Genomic DNA, 16,460 nt, shown 5'->3' on the forward strand with positions numbered 1-16,460 from the left:
ATAGTGGTACCCAGAAATGGACACAGTACTCTAGGTGTGGTCTGACCAAGGCAGAATAGAGCAATATTACTTCCTTTGATCTGGACACTATACTTCTTTTGATGCAGCCTAGAATAGCATTAGGTTTTTTTTGCTGCTGCATCACACAATTGTCTTATATTAATCTTGTGTTCTACTAAGACCCCTACATCCCTTTTCTATATACTGCTGGCAAGCTAGATGTAAAGGTAAAGGGACCCCTGACCATTAGGTCCAGTTGTGACCGACTCTGGGGTTGTGGCGCTCATCTCGCATTATTGGCCGAGGGAGCCGGTGTACAGCTTCCAGGTCACGAGGCCAGCATGACAGAGCCGCTTCTGGCGAACCAGAGCAGCACACGGAAACGCTGTTTACCTTCCCGCTCTAGCGGTACCTATTTATCTACTTGCACTTTGATGTACCCCATCTTATATTTGTGCAGCTGGTTCTTCCTGCCTAAATATAGAGCCTTACATTATCCCTATTGAAATTTATTTTGTTAGTTTTGGCTAAATTCTCCAATCTGTTAAGATCATCTTGAATCCTGATTCTGTCTTCAGTGGCATTGGCTATCCCTCCCAGTTTGGTGTAATCTGCAAATTTGACAAGCATCCCCTCAATACCTTCATCCAAGTCTTTTATAAAGATGTTGAACAACACCAGGCCCAAGACAGACTCCTGCAGCACCACACTTGTCACTTTCCCCCCATGAGCATTCTTTAGGTTTGGTCAGCCAACTACCGTTAGCTACAAATCCACCTAATAGTTACCACGTCCAGCCCACATTTTACCAACTTCTCTGCTAGAATATCACAGGACTTGGTCAAAATCCTTACTGAAATCAAGATACAGTGGTACCTCGGTTTACGAACTTAAACCATTCCGGACGTCCATTCTTAAACTGAGGCGCGCTTTCTCTAATGAGACCTCCCGCCGCTGGTGCCCTTCCACCATTCGGATTCCATTCTTAGACCGAGGTAAAGTTCTCAAACCAAGACACTATTTTCAGTTTTGTGGAGTTTGCAAACCAAATTGTTCTTAAGCTGGACTGTTCTTAAACCGAGGTACCACTGTACACTACATCCACAGCATTCCCTTTTCATTACTTTTCATGCTTAACTTCTCATGCTTAAGTTCAAACAAATTTTACTGATTAATGTTTTTGTTGTAGATGTGAATTCTCAGAAGCAAACTTTAAGAATAGGAAAAAACAGTTTGGTTAGCATTTCAGTGCAAACCTATGTAATTCACACTTTTGAAACCAATGTACAAACTGAACCATAGCTAGCCTTCAAAATTCTCATGACTTTGTGATGCAATCTTTAACCAAAAAAATGTGTACCAAAATTTGCACTTTTAAAAAATTAAACCCCAAACACATACAGAAATCAGGTACTGGTAAATGGAATTGAAGAGTGCAAGAAGTACCAATTTACCATTGTAAACGTATTTAAATAATGTATACTTGCATAAGGTTTATAAAATACACAGATCATGTGAAGACCAATCCAATTCAAAAGGTAAAGTTCATATATTGTGAATTAATAGATTTATTTCCAGCCTTACCCATGTGAGGTAGGATAACTAATGTACCATTATCTCACTTGCTGCTATTTTGAAGTAGATTTGACTAACAACCCTGTGGTAAAGAACAGACAAAAAAGTATCCAGATGTGATTGTGTAGGATTTAATAGCCTGAGAGACAGCAACTTGCCCTATATCATCCTCTGATCTTCATTGGTTGAACATAGATTTGAGCCTAGTCTTCCATCTGCAACCCCAACCACTGCAATAGCCTGTTTATCTATGCATGGCATGCTTGTTTTGTTGAAGAATCCGTACCCTGATCTTTGAGTTGCAAAACATAATACCTGGATTTATCTTCCCAATCCCCTTTTTATACAAAAGAAACTTGACATACTCTTCACAGTGTGAAGAATCTGGCAATTGTAGGAAGCAATTTATTCTCCTTTCATGGCTGCCTGCTGGCTGTGAGACAGCCTTGTAACTACTGTAATGTTCTATCTTTCTAATGGTCACCGTTGCTTATTTTTTATAAATACACTAACTTCAATCATAGTATTACTCTTCCTCTGTTTCACAGCCTGCAATAAAAACTGAAAGATAAACCAACCATGGGCCTTTTGAGTTTTCAAAAACGATATGTTTTTCTTAGTGCACTGCACTTGTGCTAACATAAATCCAGCAACAGTATTGCAACTGCATGTTCCTATATAATAGAAATGGGCTGGGGGTGGGATAAGTCTTAAAAGGGATATGGAGAAATAACAATTTATTCCTATTGCTTTAAATATGTATATCAGAGCAATAGGTTCCCGTGATCTGGAGAGGAAGAATGCAAAGTGTTCAAATAACTAAATAAGAGAAGGTCCACAAATAAGTGTTGCATTTGGCAGGGAGTTGGGGATAGCCCTGCGGGTCTTTTTTATAGGTGTATGTGCTCTCATGCTAGTGTAAAACTTTGGTAAGTCACTTAACCTCTAAAGAAAATATTTAAAAAACTAAAACATTTCAAAATGTCATGGCAATGTAGAAGGCCACCACTTACCAAAGGCACAGAGATTGATTGATGTCATACATTTACACCTTGCCTCATTCTGCATTTGGGCAGCTCTCACCATAAAATCAATCAATTGGGTTTAATTCAGTGGTGTCTGTCCCTAGTGGGACGACTCTGTTGGCAGAATAGATTTCCTGCTGCCGCTTGCCATGCTGCCCAAAACCTGCTCTGGAAGGTTGAGAGATCTTTCACAGCAGATTGTGGGGTGGGGTGAGGTTGGATGCAGTAAGGAACAGGGAAAGAAGTCCCATCCCTCAAGCAGAATTCTTTTCACACAACATTGGATGTCATCCTCTAAGTCTAATAACAGCACAATCTTACACATGTCTGATAAGAAGTTAACTTATTGAATTACTCCCAAGTAACAGCATATATGATTGCAACCTGAATAGTTAAAAATAAAGCAGATTATTTGTTTGCTTTCGAAAGCATATTTTTTTAAAATTAAATGTATACTCTTGAAAATATCAAAACCGCTATACAGAGAGGTAATGAAACATACCATAAAACTATAAGTAATATAAAGCAATACAGCTGGAAACACATTGTTAAACTACATCAAAATGTCACAGGCATTATCCAGTAGGTTTCCGTGATGATTTGATAGCCAAGCAGCAATCACAATTGACAAGAGCAGCTAGTAGAAAGAAGTCTATTTTTTCAGTGGCAAAATATTTCAGTTGAAAAATTGATTTGCCTCCCACAGAAATATGCATGTTGAGAGAAAGCATTTGGATCTTGCACAACAAATGGATGATGATCATTCATTTGTTGCACCAAAGATAGTTTGAAAGATCCTATCTCATTATATTAGAATAATCTTTGGAAGATATATTTAGAAAAACCATGGTTCCTGAGGGCCTACTTTCTCCTCTTGGTAAGAATAGATCTGCTGATGTGCCACTGTATTTATTCTTAAAAAATTGAAAAGACACTAAATAAAGAGCTGAGATCTGCAGGTATAGGGCGGAATATAAATTCAATAAATAATATAAAAATAATAAGAATGCAATAAAACTGTTTTACTTGCCCAAAATATTTGTGTTTCCTTTTTATCCATGGTCCTTCATGGGTGGAATCTAGACTGGATTTATATTAAAGCAGATATGGATAAATATTGGCTTTTCCTTTTTGAAAAAGAGAGCAATTGTGTTGTAGTAGATTATTCTCAGAATCATACTAAACAGTTTCCATATTTGTATATATTTTTTGATCCACTCATGCAGAATTTTGCTATAGTTTGCATGCTAATTTGTGTGTAAATTTTTGAAGTAAAATCTCATGTTTGCTTATTTTTCTATGTAGTGTCTCTTCTTGCAGTCAAAACAGAACCTATGAACAGTAGTGAATCAACAGCAACAACAAGTGGAGATGGATCTCTTGACACGTTTACTGGGTCAGGTAAAGGCATAATACACTCATTGTATTGTAAAGTCAGTTTTTGTCAGTTACTCTTATCAAAATAAGGATGCATACTCAAAATTCCTTAATAAAAATTAAGTTATCTTTTTACTATCCTGATAAAGTAGTTAAAAGTCATGGTTAGTGGAATAACTAATCTTTGGTTAAAACTTAGGTAGCAGAGTTCAGAGTGCTAATATTGAATGGCCCTGTGTTGGTAGCAGGAGGGCAATGACTCCTTAAGGTTCCCTTATGTACCCTAGTGGGCAAAGAGGGAAGATCGTATGCAGCAGCAGCAACATGCCCATGACAACGGAGAGCAACTGAGACATCTGAATATCAGACAAGACAAGGAGCTATCTTGGAGAGAGGAGGGATCCAGGCCAGCCTCAAAACCAAAGACCATTTTTAACTCTGCTTCTGTGGGAGAAAGAATTCCTGAGGTTCCAAACGCCTCCACCCCCTGCAAATAATATGGTTTCAAATAGGCCCGCTGCACCCCCTGGCTGTCAAGGCAGACTAAGTTCCCCACTGACTTTGCCTTCCTCTGCTTTCCCTTCTGTCTAAATAGCTGCACTGCATGAGGCCCAACAAATGCCACTAATGGTCCATAACTCATCAGTCTCTGTTGCTGCCACCTCTGGCAAAATGTAGTACAACAACATCAAGAAAGTGCTCCTTTCACCCAGTTTTCTAGTAAAAAAACAACAGTGAGTCAGCTGCAGCTCTCACAGCAACTTCTCAGCACAAAAATGGACACAAAAAAATGAAACACTCTCCCTGTCTCAAGAGAGAATGGTCAAAATCAGTGGTTCATCTACTTACAAATTTATCAGAAGACCTGATGGCCCTAGCCAAGATACTGCAGGTGATGGTATCTACCATCCAAGTAAAACCATGATTTAGGTTCCAGACCAGACCTCTACAGTGAGCACTGTTTCCATACCAATTCCTTATCACATTCAGTAAACACATAGTTTTTTCCTTCTGCATTCTCTTAGTCTTACGGAGTATGGATTCATACATTTTTGTTGTTCTAGCTTGAATAGGGGTGCAAGTGTGGTATTACATAATTTCCAAATGCTGTCTGTGTCTGTTGTGTCATTTGTTGTTGTTGTTGTTGTTGTTGTTGTTGTTGTTGTTGTTGTTATTTGTACTGGGCATGGTCACTATGGCTATGCTTACATTGTGAGGTAGCAGGTCCATTATTAGATCTGCCAGTTAGATCTTGAGGGTGGAATGGATCCTCCCCCTGGAAGAGGAAGCAAAAGACTTGAAAGGTCCTGCCTTTCTGGTCCAATGGGAGGAGTCATTCTATTTGTGAAATGTCCTCCAGTCCACTCTTCAAACAGAAATTCATGATAAGGACCAATTTCCAGTTTCTATTATGTTGAGATGGAAATTTTAAATTCAGCTAATGAGCTTGTTGATGAGGCCAGGTTTCCAAAGAATTGCATTAGGGAGCTCAGAGCCCTTCATGTGCCATTAGAATTTTATTTATTTTTGCTTTGATCAACAGGGTCCCATGCTGTTATGTGAAATTGTGGGTTCATGCTCTTCAAGAATCTCAAGCCCAGAGCTCCCTTGGGCACCTAGAACTAGTTGTCCAGTTCTTTGGATCCTGCCCATAGTCTGTTTCACAAAATAGTGAGGAACTATTCCATGTTTGTGCAATTCTGAAGGCTGTTTGCTAGTACCATTATGACATACTGAAGAAGGGTAAACTTTGAAGTACAATTATGATCAATTAGACGAAAGAAATTCCAGAGCTACTTCGCGTACTGCTTTAATCTTTTTCAAAAGTGAATGAACAGCAGATGGCCTAATAAAGACACTCTATATATTTGCCTAGTATGGATTTGCTGTGAAGGCATTGGTTCAAAATTTTGGAATACATATATTTGGAATACATACATTTGGAAAGAAACTTCAAAATGTTTGGATTCAATCCAGGCTAGGCAGTCTTCTTGAAAGATTTTTAATAGGATACGATTGTCATAATTTAAACTTGCCTAGAAATATACAGCTGCTCTTTGTACAGGTATGTAGTTGATGGCTACTGTACTAGACCACTTGATTGTTTCTGTGTAAAATTAAATAGATGTGCTACATCTATGGGGTGTGTGGAAATAAAGTAATGAATACAGTGGGCGAGTATTTCCATAGATAGGTGTCATGCCTGGCCTGTATGCTCACCTTCAGGCATAGCTGCCAAGTTTTCCCTTTTCTCGCGAGGAAGCCTATTCAGCATAAGGGAAAATCCCTTAAAAAAGGGGATAACTTGGCAGCTATGCCTTCAGGCAGCACCAAAGTCTGTTGCATAGGGTGTAAGGGTGGGGAATCCAACTCTAACTGAGCTGGCTGGAAGAGATGCAGCTTGACTAAATACCCAGCAAACAGACCTTGGTTCCCCTTGCCTGTCCATGGTTGGTTCATTCAAACAGGCAGGCACCCAACAGCCTGTGTGACATCCTCCAATAGTCGCACAAGCAGGAAGGAGGGATCCAGGCTGGTCCACAGCTGTGCCAAATGCAACTGCTGTGTTGCCACCATTTGATAGTAAACCGTCCTAAGTATACAAATGTCCACTTTTTTACGAACTAAACTGTCACAGTTATTCGTTTGTGGCCTACAAGAGGAAAAAGAGCCAGCTTTTTAAAAATGTCTGCATGTAGTTACCTCTTAATTCTACTTACCACAATTGACTAGGCAAGTGGTTATTTTTAAGTCTCACTTGTGTTTTGAATACTGTAATATGTTACTTTAAAACTTTTATTACTTGAGAAACTTTGTTGCATCTGAAACAAACACATTGTGTTTTGAAGTCCCCATCAGTAAACATAACAAGTATACCATACCCTTGTTAGGCCACCTTGCAAGGCTGGTGGGCTGCATTTGTGGGTCATCAGTTGTGCAGGAGTGATGGAACAGAATATTGGACATCACACTCAGTAGCTTTAATTTGTGTTAGGTTTCTAGCTAAAAATATAGAACATAGCTGTTTAAATGTTGTCTGTTTCATAGCAACTTTGATCAGAGCAGTCATACTTTGATTCAACAGTTTTGATATTGTTTATAAAATATCGTATTTTTCTGTGTATAAGACAATGTTATTTGCTATAAAAAATTGGTCAAAAATTGGGGGTTCTCTTATACATGGATAGTGAATCCACGGGTTTGGGCTCAGCCTCTGCCGTGGGTGGCTCGGGTTTGGGTTCTGGCGTGGGTGGAAAAATACGGTACTTTGTTGGCTCCAAATATTCTCATACATTGAACATTCTGTACTCTTGGTTTTTTGCAGTAATAACAAGTAGTGGCTACAGTCCAAGATCATCACATCAGTATTCGCCTCAGCTATATTCTTCCAAGTTAGTGAGCATGCACCTTCTTACATATTACTGCATATCATTTATTTTAGGTCATTTATTTAAAGAGTATTTAAAGTATCTGTTTTGTTTTATGTAAAATGCATTTTATGTAATCTGAGTGGTCATTCAGTTCAATGGATACCAAAGGAATTTACTTGTTTGTAACTTCTTTAGCAATGGGAATCAAGATATAAGATTCCTTTAAACCAGTGGTGTCCAAACTTTTTTCAAGTGAGGGGCCGTGAGGGCCGACCAAAAGGCCGACCAAAGTTGTTAACGTTTTTTGAAGATTGAAGATGTTGAGCTTTTTTATGATTTTACCCCAAAGTTGTTGAGCTTTGGACTTTGGACATGCCTGCTTTAAACATATTTTCAATGTATCTCTGCAATGAATTGCTTGCTTCATAGTGTATAACTGTAAAGTAGGTTTCAACCTATAAACCCACAATTATTTTAGCCCAGAATAATTTTGTAACAGTCAATGTAGCTTTATAGGGCTGTATCAGTAGTGTCCCTTGCTCTGACAGAAGACTTTTTGATATGGCAGAGGCTTCTACGGTATTAATAGAATAGGTAGGCAAATTTCTCTAATTTTCCCTACTTCCTGCAGCTCTCACATGCCGTAAAATCTACTAGAGAAGGTTAGCAGACTCATTGGAGCAGACTAGGAACTTAAGGAGGAGAATTGGTGAAAATTGTCTTCCTCCACTGGTAGAAGCCTCAGCTGGATCAAAAAGTTGTGTCTGTATGAAGGACACTATTGTGTTGCAACCCATTGTAGCTTAAATTAATAATGATAGTTAATTTTTTATTTGTAGTGTTGGCCTTGGTGTGGAAAAGAACAGTTTAACTATGATATGGTAGTCATTACATATAAAGTCATTACAGTTTAGTTTTATTTTTGTAATATGTTGCATTTTATGAAGGAAAAACTTATGCCAACAATGTGAAAGTAGTTTAAAAAAGAAAGCTGAAATGAAAATAAATGAAATTAATAACATATTTAGCCATGGATTTTAAAGGGTATGTTTCATTTAAATCACCTTTTCTGTGTATTCATGTTAATTAAATTTCATTTTAATTATTAAGTATGCATTTTGAAATATATTTATAATACATTTTAAGAAGAAAAAAAGTGGGTGGTTTTGTGTAATGTGCATTATTAGTTAAATGCTTCAAGTATTTTCAGTGATGCTTTGTATAGTCCCACTCTGTGGTGACTTGAACTTGAGGGCAATCTTTTATTACATGCTCATATGTGGTAGACTGATAAGTATAGTGATTTACTGATCTTGCTGCCACTGAATGGTGGTTCAGCTATTGCTTATACCTCTTACCTAGATATATGTTGAGATTGGGAGTGGACTTTAGGTTTATGAGCATCATTTCTGCTATTTTCTCTGTCCCCTCTTTCACTGTGCATAAAATAAATGCTCAGACTAGATCCAGTGGTGTGTTTTTTTAAAAGAGACTTTTAAGAAAAAAGGAAATTCAATAGTTGTGGTCACATAGAAATCCCACATTCTAATAGACATAGAATCACATGGTTCAGATTTTCACTTCTATTAATGGCTTGGGCTTTCCTGAAATGTACATAGACTTGAAGAGGAAAGTTTAAAGAATGACAGTCTTTCCTACTTTCTCTCTCAGCTCTGTGTGCTTTTCAAGGTTCATATTAATTCTGCTGGTTCTGACTTTCTTCCAGTTTGCCTTCATGAATAATTGTGAGGAGGAGGAATGAGAATATGCGGGATTGTCTATTTGTTTGAATAAATTTAATATGTATTTATTGTCACCTGTGATGATATTTCTCCCCCCTGTTCTCTAGGCCCTATCCACATATTCTTTCTACTCCAGCAGCACAGACAATGTCTGCCTATGCCAGTCAGACCCAGTATTCAGGAATGCAGCAGCCAGCAGTGTATACAGCCTATTCACAGACTGGGCAACCTTACAGTTTACCCACTTACGGTATTTGACCTCAACTTGTACTTTATTCTTATTCCAAGTATTTTTGACATCATGGAACTGCTGTGCTTTCCCTCCCATTTATAAGAATCAGATGAAAATTAATTTCTTACGCAGATTTGGGTGTAATGTTGCCAGGCATCAAGACAGAAAGTGGACTTTCACAAACGCAATCACCCTTGCAGTCCGGGTGCCTTAGTTACAGCCCAGGGTTCTCCACACCACAGCCAGGCCAGACACCATATTCATATCAAATGCCAGGTCAGTCACCTATTGTCCTTCCTTGCTCTTTAGTGTTATCTTTGAACCAATTCAGAATCTATGTATTTCTTATTTATTTGATAAGTATCTTGAGTGAAACTTCATGTCACCTGATAAACTCTTTCATTACAGTTACAATAGCTGTCTGTTGTTTAAATGAATGATAATCTGAAGTTCTGCCAAGATAATTTTGTTGATTATTTTCTAATTCTTTATCATAACTCACTTTTAATATTTGTGAATAACAGCCTCATGTACCGTGTTAACAAAGTTACTCGTAAATTATCTGATGACAACATTCAATACACTGGTGGGTTACTGTAAAACTGAAAATACCTTCTTGAGAATGATATAGACAACAATCCTAACTAAGGATCCTAATCCTGCACGTGAAATGATCCTTTGGGCATGTCTCTGGATGCCAGCATATCCTGTCGTCTATTGTATTTGGCATTCAGTTCTGAAATTGGGAGATCTCTGTCAGGGCATTAATCATTGAGCATATACATGCTCTAAGCATTTAAATTGTGTTGGATTCTACATTTGGAACAATCATGTGGCCCTTTTCCCCATCTTGTTTGTTCCTAGTTACGTTGATAAAGGAAAACGGTGATACCTAGGGTGCAGGAATTCTAAAAATTCTGTTCTGCCTATAAAATACCTAACAAAATGAAGGGATACAGAAGGACTTTCTGTACCCTCTCTTCTGTTTTAGCACATTAGTAAAGTGCATAGGTTGCCAGCTCATAGCTGTCAAGTTCTCCCTTTTTTATGGGAAATTCCCTTATGCTGAATAGGCTTCCTATGTGCCAGCTGCAGCCTCTTACAATTGCAATAAAAATCAAAATCAAGTAAGGGGAACCTGCTGCAACCAAAACTGACAGTTATTGGGTAAGTGTGTATTAATTGTATGTTTTATCACATCATAGACCTTTTAGTCCTATGAACTATAAGTTTGATCCATCCTTAATTATGCTTAAAGACTCACTGACATCACCATGACTTCAGTGATAACTAGCTCAAGTTCTGTTGCTGTCTAAGTAAGAACAAGTTTGAATCAAATTCTATATTCAAGATTAGTGTCCTTATCTCTGCTGCACCCCACCCCACCCCACCCAGGCTTCTTTTCCAAGCCATCCACCATATTTCATTAGTGTGTCATTGGAACTGGATTCCAGGAGGGAAAATGGCAGGAAAAAGAAGAAAAGCTATTGAAAGAGAACAAGGACTCACTGATGCACAGAGTGAAATTTGAGTGCATAGATTTCTTCATTAGTGCTTCTGTGAAGCTGGATTGTTCTATATGGAAATCATAGCATAGAATTAAAGCTTTGGCAACTAGATTTTTAAAGCAGAAGATGGCATTATGGTATACTAGTGTCATTCAGCCCATTAAATAAACGGGAGGTAGAACATATGTGAGCGCTGCGCGGAGCACCGGATCAAGGAGCCGGTCTGCAGAGTCAGCGCCCAGCAACGCCATGCTGGATTGAGGAGGCGATGGTCCGTGTGGCATTGCTGGGTGCTGACTCTGCAGACCGACCCAGCAGCGCTGCAAGGAGCACCAGTCTGCAGAGTCAGCACCCAGCAGCGCCGCACAGAGCAGCGCCTCCTCAATCCAGCACGGTGTTGCTGGGCGCTGACTCTGCAGACCGGCTCCCCGATCCAGTGCTCCATGCAGCGCTGCTGGGTGCCGACCCGGCAGGCCGCTTCCTTGATCCGGCGGCCTGCCGGGTCGGTGCTGATCAGCGCTGCGCAGAGCACCGGATCGAGGAGCCGGTCTGCACTCAGCGCCCAGCATCGCCGCACGGAGCATCACCTTCTCAATCCAGCACAGCGTTGCTGGGCGCTGACTCTGCAGACCGGCTCCTCGATCCGGTGCTCCCAGGACCTCTCCTTCCTGTCGGCGGCAGGGGGACAGGAACGAAGGAGGAGAAAGCAGCCCTTTCTCCTCCTCCCTTCCTCTCCCCCAGCCGCCAACAGGAAGGAGACATCCCAGGGTTTGGAGAAGTGCTTGTGCAGCGCTTCTCCGAACCCCGGGACCTGTCCTTGCTGGACGCACACATGCGCACGCTCTCCCCCCTCACCGCCAACGCTCAGTCCGGCTGGGAGCGGCAGTTGGTGGCCGCAGGGAAACGGTAGGTGGGGGTGGGGAGAGTGCGCGTGTGTGCGTCCAATCCCTGTGTCCGTGGGGCACATGCGCAGTAGTGCGGACACAGGGACACAGGGACTGGACGCAGAGACTCTTGCACTTTATTATATAGGATTGTTATGAATAAAGATTTCTTTAATGAAATATCAGAATAGCTAATATTTGCATATTTCACTTACATATTCTTTATCTTTATATTTGAAACCTTCAGATTTTTTAACTTTTGATTTGTCTGCATTGTGCATAATGTATTACTCAGCTCTTATACGGAATTATTCTTTTAACTCTAGGTTCTAGTTTTACACCATCCTCCACTATTTATGCAAACAATTCAGTCTCAAATTCTACAAACTTCAGTAGTTCACAACAGGTATGATTATTATTATTTCTATAAACTTCAAAGTATTTTTTTTTAACTTAGCAATTTTAAGTATTTTTAATGGGCTGGGCAAGAATTTATTTCATATTTCTGTATTTTAGATGGGAATGGTTAGAAAATCTTGCTAGAATTTAAAACATTGTTTCTATCATTCTAGGATTATCCATCATATACAGCTTTTGGCCAAAACCAATATCCACAGTATTATTCAACATCAACATATGGAACATATATGACCTCAAACAACACGACAGATGGTACCTCTTCTTCATCATCAACGTACCAGCTCCAGGAATCTCTTCCTGGGCTGACTAGTCAACCAGGTACTGATCTTCATACAGGTGAATGTTTTTTTGTTTGTTTCATCCATTTAGAAGTGGTGTTCAGAATTTCAAATATGACATAGGTAAATTTTACTTACAATGGCTTACTAATAACGAATTCTGGGTTTAGAAAAGTAAGTATAGAAATTTGAATGTAATGATATAAAAATCCTTACTGGAAAGAAAAGGAAATAATCACAAGATCTTAGAGAAAGAGCAGTTTCAGGGTCAAAGGGTACCCAGAAGAGAGGAAAACAGTGAAGAACCAAATCCCCAAAGAAGGATGTTCTAGATCAGGGCTCCATGGTTGCCATTTCTCCAAAATAAAAGTGGCCAAGTTAAGCATACTTCACAAATGTGTGACTAACCTCACAAGCGGATTGTCTCTTGGACCTTGAGTCCTCACACTTGCAGAAACGCATTGCATTGTTACAGTTGCTGCAGTGTATGAACAGCTGCAATATCCTCTTTAGTGGGGAAATGATGATGATGCAGGAAGTAGTCTAAGAAAGGTCCTTAGACTTTTTCCCAGTAGTCACTTCCAACCTATATGGAAGTTATTTAAAGTACTGTCACCATCTCCCTTCATTTAATCTCAGAAAGGTGGCGGGGTGGGAGGGGGGACTGACTTGATTTTTTGGTATTGGGTTTAACTAGCACTATGTTACATGATCCTAGCTGTGGGTTCTTTTTGCCTTTTCCCACCGGCAGTTAATTCCCTGAAACCTTAAACTGGATAACAGTCCAAAAACATGTGGGGTGAAAAGTTATAGAAAAACATATACAAAAACTATGTCTTAAGGGTAGCTTTATTGGGGTTCAGAGGAACTGGGTCATTAGGACAGTTATAAAAGAAAACATTTTCCTTACTAAAACATGCCCCACCTAGGTAGACTGTAATTTCAGCACTGAGCTTCCAGAGTAGGTCACACAGGGGCCAGTTGCTAATCTTCTCATCCTGCCCAGCAAGGGAAGGAATAACCAGAAATGTGAGGTGGGCATGCAAGGTGAGGGAGGGGAAGCTCCATTGTGCAGTTGGAAGTCCTGCTGCTAGCAGAACTGCTTTGTTAGATCCAGCCCTATATTTTTAATGTCTTCTTTAAAAATCACCCTCATTGTTCCCATGCTAGCTAAGAAAGACAGCAACATTACAGTGGGGAAACTTCTTAATCATAAAGCTGGTCAATTTTATTGGGTATCAGTATAAAGCTATAAAGTGTCATGTTTTTGCATACATAATGTTTTAATCCTGTCTAGTTGCCTCACTGAAGCAGTAGAAGCTGGCAGTGTTACCTCAGTTTTTCATAATGGATCCAGTACCATTAACCCAGAGCTTTCCAAACTGTGTGTTGCAGTGTATAGGTGTGTTGCGCAAATGCTCCTCACATTCCTCCTGGGGCTGGAAAGGGGTTAGTTTAACCTCTGGTTTGCTAGAAAACTAAATTACTGTGTCACGAAATGATGCATGTCTAAAATATGTGTCACCAACACGAAAAGTCTGGAAAGCTCTGAATTAACCCATAATCTCTAAATTAGTTGAAAATACTTTTAATATTAGAATTTAAGGTTTCAGTTGTAAAATATATAGAAGAACAAGCATTGATGATGAAGAATCACCATGGCTTCTGAATTGGAAAGCCTTCTCTTTTCTTTGAGGATGTCAACAAATACAGTCATACCTCGGTTTAAGTATGCTTCGGTTTGAGTACTTTCAGTTTAAGTACTCCACGGACCCGCCTGGAACGGATTAATCCACTTTCCATTACTTTCAATGGGAAAGTTCGCTTCAGGTTAAGTACGCTTCAGTTTAAGTACTCCGCGGACCGTTTGGAATGGATTAATCCACTTTCCATTACTTTCAATGGGAAAGTTCGCTTCAGGTTAAGTCCAGACTTCCGGAACCAATTGTGTACTTAAACCGAGGTACCACTGTATATAGATTGGGGATGATCCAACAGCATGTATATACTTAGGCTGCAATTCCATGCATACTTAACTGTCAGTAAGACCCACTGAATGCACTGGAACTTTTTCTCAAATAAGCATACATAGCCTTTCACCGAAAGCTCCCAAGTAGACTTAAAATCAAATATTGGGGTTTTTTTTTTGCTAGAGTTTAGTTCTCCTGATTTAGACAACACTTTCAGTTTTAAAATGCTTCTTGCCTTTTGTAGGCTTTTGTCAAATATGCTTGCTCCTTCTTGGACTTGTGTCTTTCCTGTTACATTCCATTCCTGTTACATTTCCAGTTGCTCATTATTTCAACATTTTCTCGCTTGGCTACCTCCTTGATTTCTTTCTTCATCTCAAAATCACCCTCAGAGTTTTGGTGAAGGATGATGATATGTTCTCAGTACTAAATTGCATTTTGGGTTTGGCATTTCAACCCACATTGTTTCTGTAAATAAGTATATCCCTTGGAACTTTCTTAGTATGTTGGACTCTTGTCCTTTATGTATAGAACAACACACACACAATAAACCTTTCCTAGTTCTTTCTGTAGATTTTATATCCTTGGACTGACATGCCCACTTTATCTGCATTACCTTTGAACAGCACTCTACCTTAGTTTGGAAACTTCTGTATTGTTATGTAAAACCTATATATTGCAACCATTTCATGTGCAATTTCTCATAAGAAACTTTGTTTTCTTTAAATGGCTGTCCTTTTTTTCTATAGGCTCATTGCCAAGTTATGTCTGATCTCTTCTTCAATGATCTGAAACATTTACACTCTCTTCCCTAAGGCAGGAACCACCCCAAATCAGATATTCCCCAGCTCCTATCAGCTTTGACTCAGAAATCGTTTAAAAACTCTGCACAGATTTCTTGAAGTTCAGTGACAATTCCAGTATTGGTTGCATATTCAATGGAATCAGTCTCTTTTGTACTGTTGTACTGTACTTTTGTACTGTACTGTTCAAACAATTTCTGCTTGTTTGAAAACGTTCTTCAGTGCCCTAAGAAAAGGAAACCTTTTCTTCCAACACTGCAATCTTATCATGCACGGAGATTCCGCAGCTCTGCCTTCCTTATGGGGCTTCCATGTGGAATAGGATGTCCTGGGATGTTCAGGCATAAGTGCTTATGTAGCAAAATTGGCACCAGCCAGGAACAAGAGGGAGATACCAGCAGGCTTGACAAAGTCCTGAGGTTTGCAGCAGTAGAAAAAAAATCTGGTAAAAAGGAGCCCAAGGGAGGAAAATGTATGCCACGCAAAGGCTAAAACACAACTGTACATGGATGATTGCCTCTGCAATTCTCTTGCCATAAAAAAGTTGGTATCGGGCTTCTGAAAGCCATTTCACAAACTCTGGGCTGAGTATAATGGTAGAAGGAAGTTGGATGAGGAACCAGTGGAGGTTGGGGAAAGATGTGAACAAAGAGACATAAGATAAATGAAGCTGGAGCAGATGATGCAAAGGAAGAAGAAGAGGCAAGGAGGTGAAAAAGCAAATGAGACAAACCAAGAGGCTATTTCAGAGAGTAGAAGGCAAACTGTCAGTGGAGATCAGGCAAGAATAGAGGTAGAATGAGAGAAATGGCAGGACAGTTTGTAGACTAGAGAAGATAAAATGAGAGGTAACAGAAAAATGTGGAGTTGTGGAGGGTGCATAAAGTATGAATTAACTGGCACAACATTTTGTTGTAGCCAGGCCCACGCTTGTCCTATCTAGAGACTTAACTTTTCTACCAGAACCTCTCTTATTTCCCAGCATCCAAGAAGGTCTTGTTTCTGAGCATTTAGCAGACATTAGGTTCATTGTTTGAAATACACCTTGAAATACTGTATTCTCTTAGGCCTGTTGTAGCTGATGTAAAGGATGGGTATGTCTATTTTTCTATTTTGTCTGCACCAAAAAGGAGTCAGCCTGTGACTCTCTGTGTCCTCGTTCTTGCTTTGCTCAGTCTTGTTTGAAAAACTGAAAAACAAACACAGACCCATCCTTGACATCAGCTCCAATAGGCCTAAGAAATCCCATTCACTGTACTGTAAGTACCAATGGTT

At 39.6% G+C, this 16,460-nt stretch overlaps 1 protein-coding gene across 26 annotated transcripts in view; it reads left to right on the forward strand.

The window, feature by feature from the left end:
* Nucleotides 1-16,460, forward strand: part of EYA4 (EYA transcriptional coactivator and phosphatase 4) — a 120,848-nt gene that overhangs the window by 77,960 nt on the left and 26,428 nt on the right. For 20 of the 26 annotated variants that reach the window (XR_004692183.2, XM_035108946.2, XM_035108942.2 and 17 more), the window contains 6 exons: nucleotides 3,906-4,001; nucleotides 7,303-7,369; nucleotides 9,198-9,340; nucleotides 9,455-9,598; nucleotides 12,041-12,120; nucleotides 12,287-12,470. Coding sequence is in view for 25 of the 26 variants with exons in the window: in XM_035108946.2 (XP_034964837.1) it covers nucleotides 3,906-4,001; nucleotides 7,303-7,369; nucleotides 9,198-9,340; nucleotides 9,455-9,598; nucleotides 12,041-12,120; nucleotides 12,287-12,470 (714 nt within the window). In the remaining variant the exon portion in view is untranslated. The remainder of the gene's footprint in view (nucleotides 1-3,905; nucleotides 4,002-7,302; nucleotides 7,370-9,197; nucleotides 9,341-9,454; nucleotides 9,599-12,040; nucleotides 12,121-12,286; nucleotides 12,471-16,460) is intronic. The other 6 variants (XM_035108945.2, XM_035108959.2, XM_035108958.2 and 3 more) reach the window with 2 other exon arrangements.

This window comes from Zootoca vivipara, chromosome 3, assembly GCF_963506605.1.
Source record: "Zootoca vivipara chromosome 3, rZooViv1.1, whole genome shotgun sequence".
Classification (NCBI taxonomy): domain Eukaryota; kingdom Metazoa; phylum Chordata; class Lepidosauria; order Squamata; family Lacertidae; genus Zootoca; species Zootoca vivipara.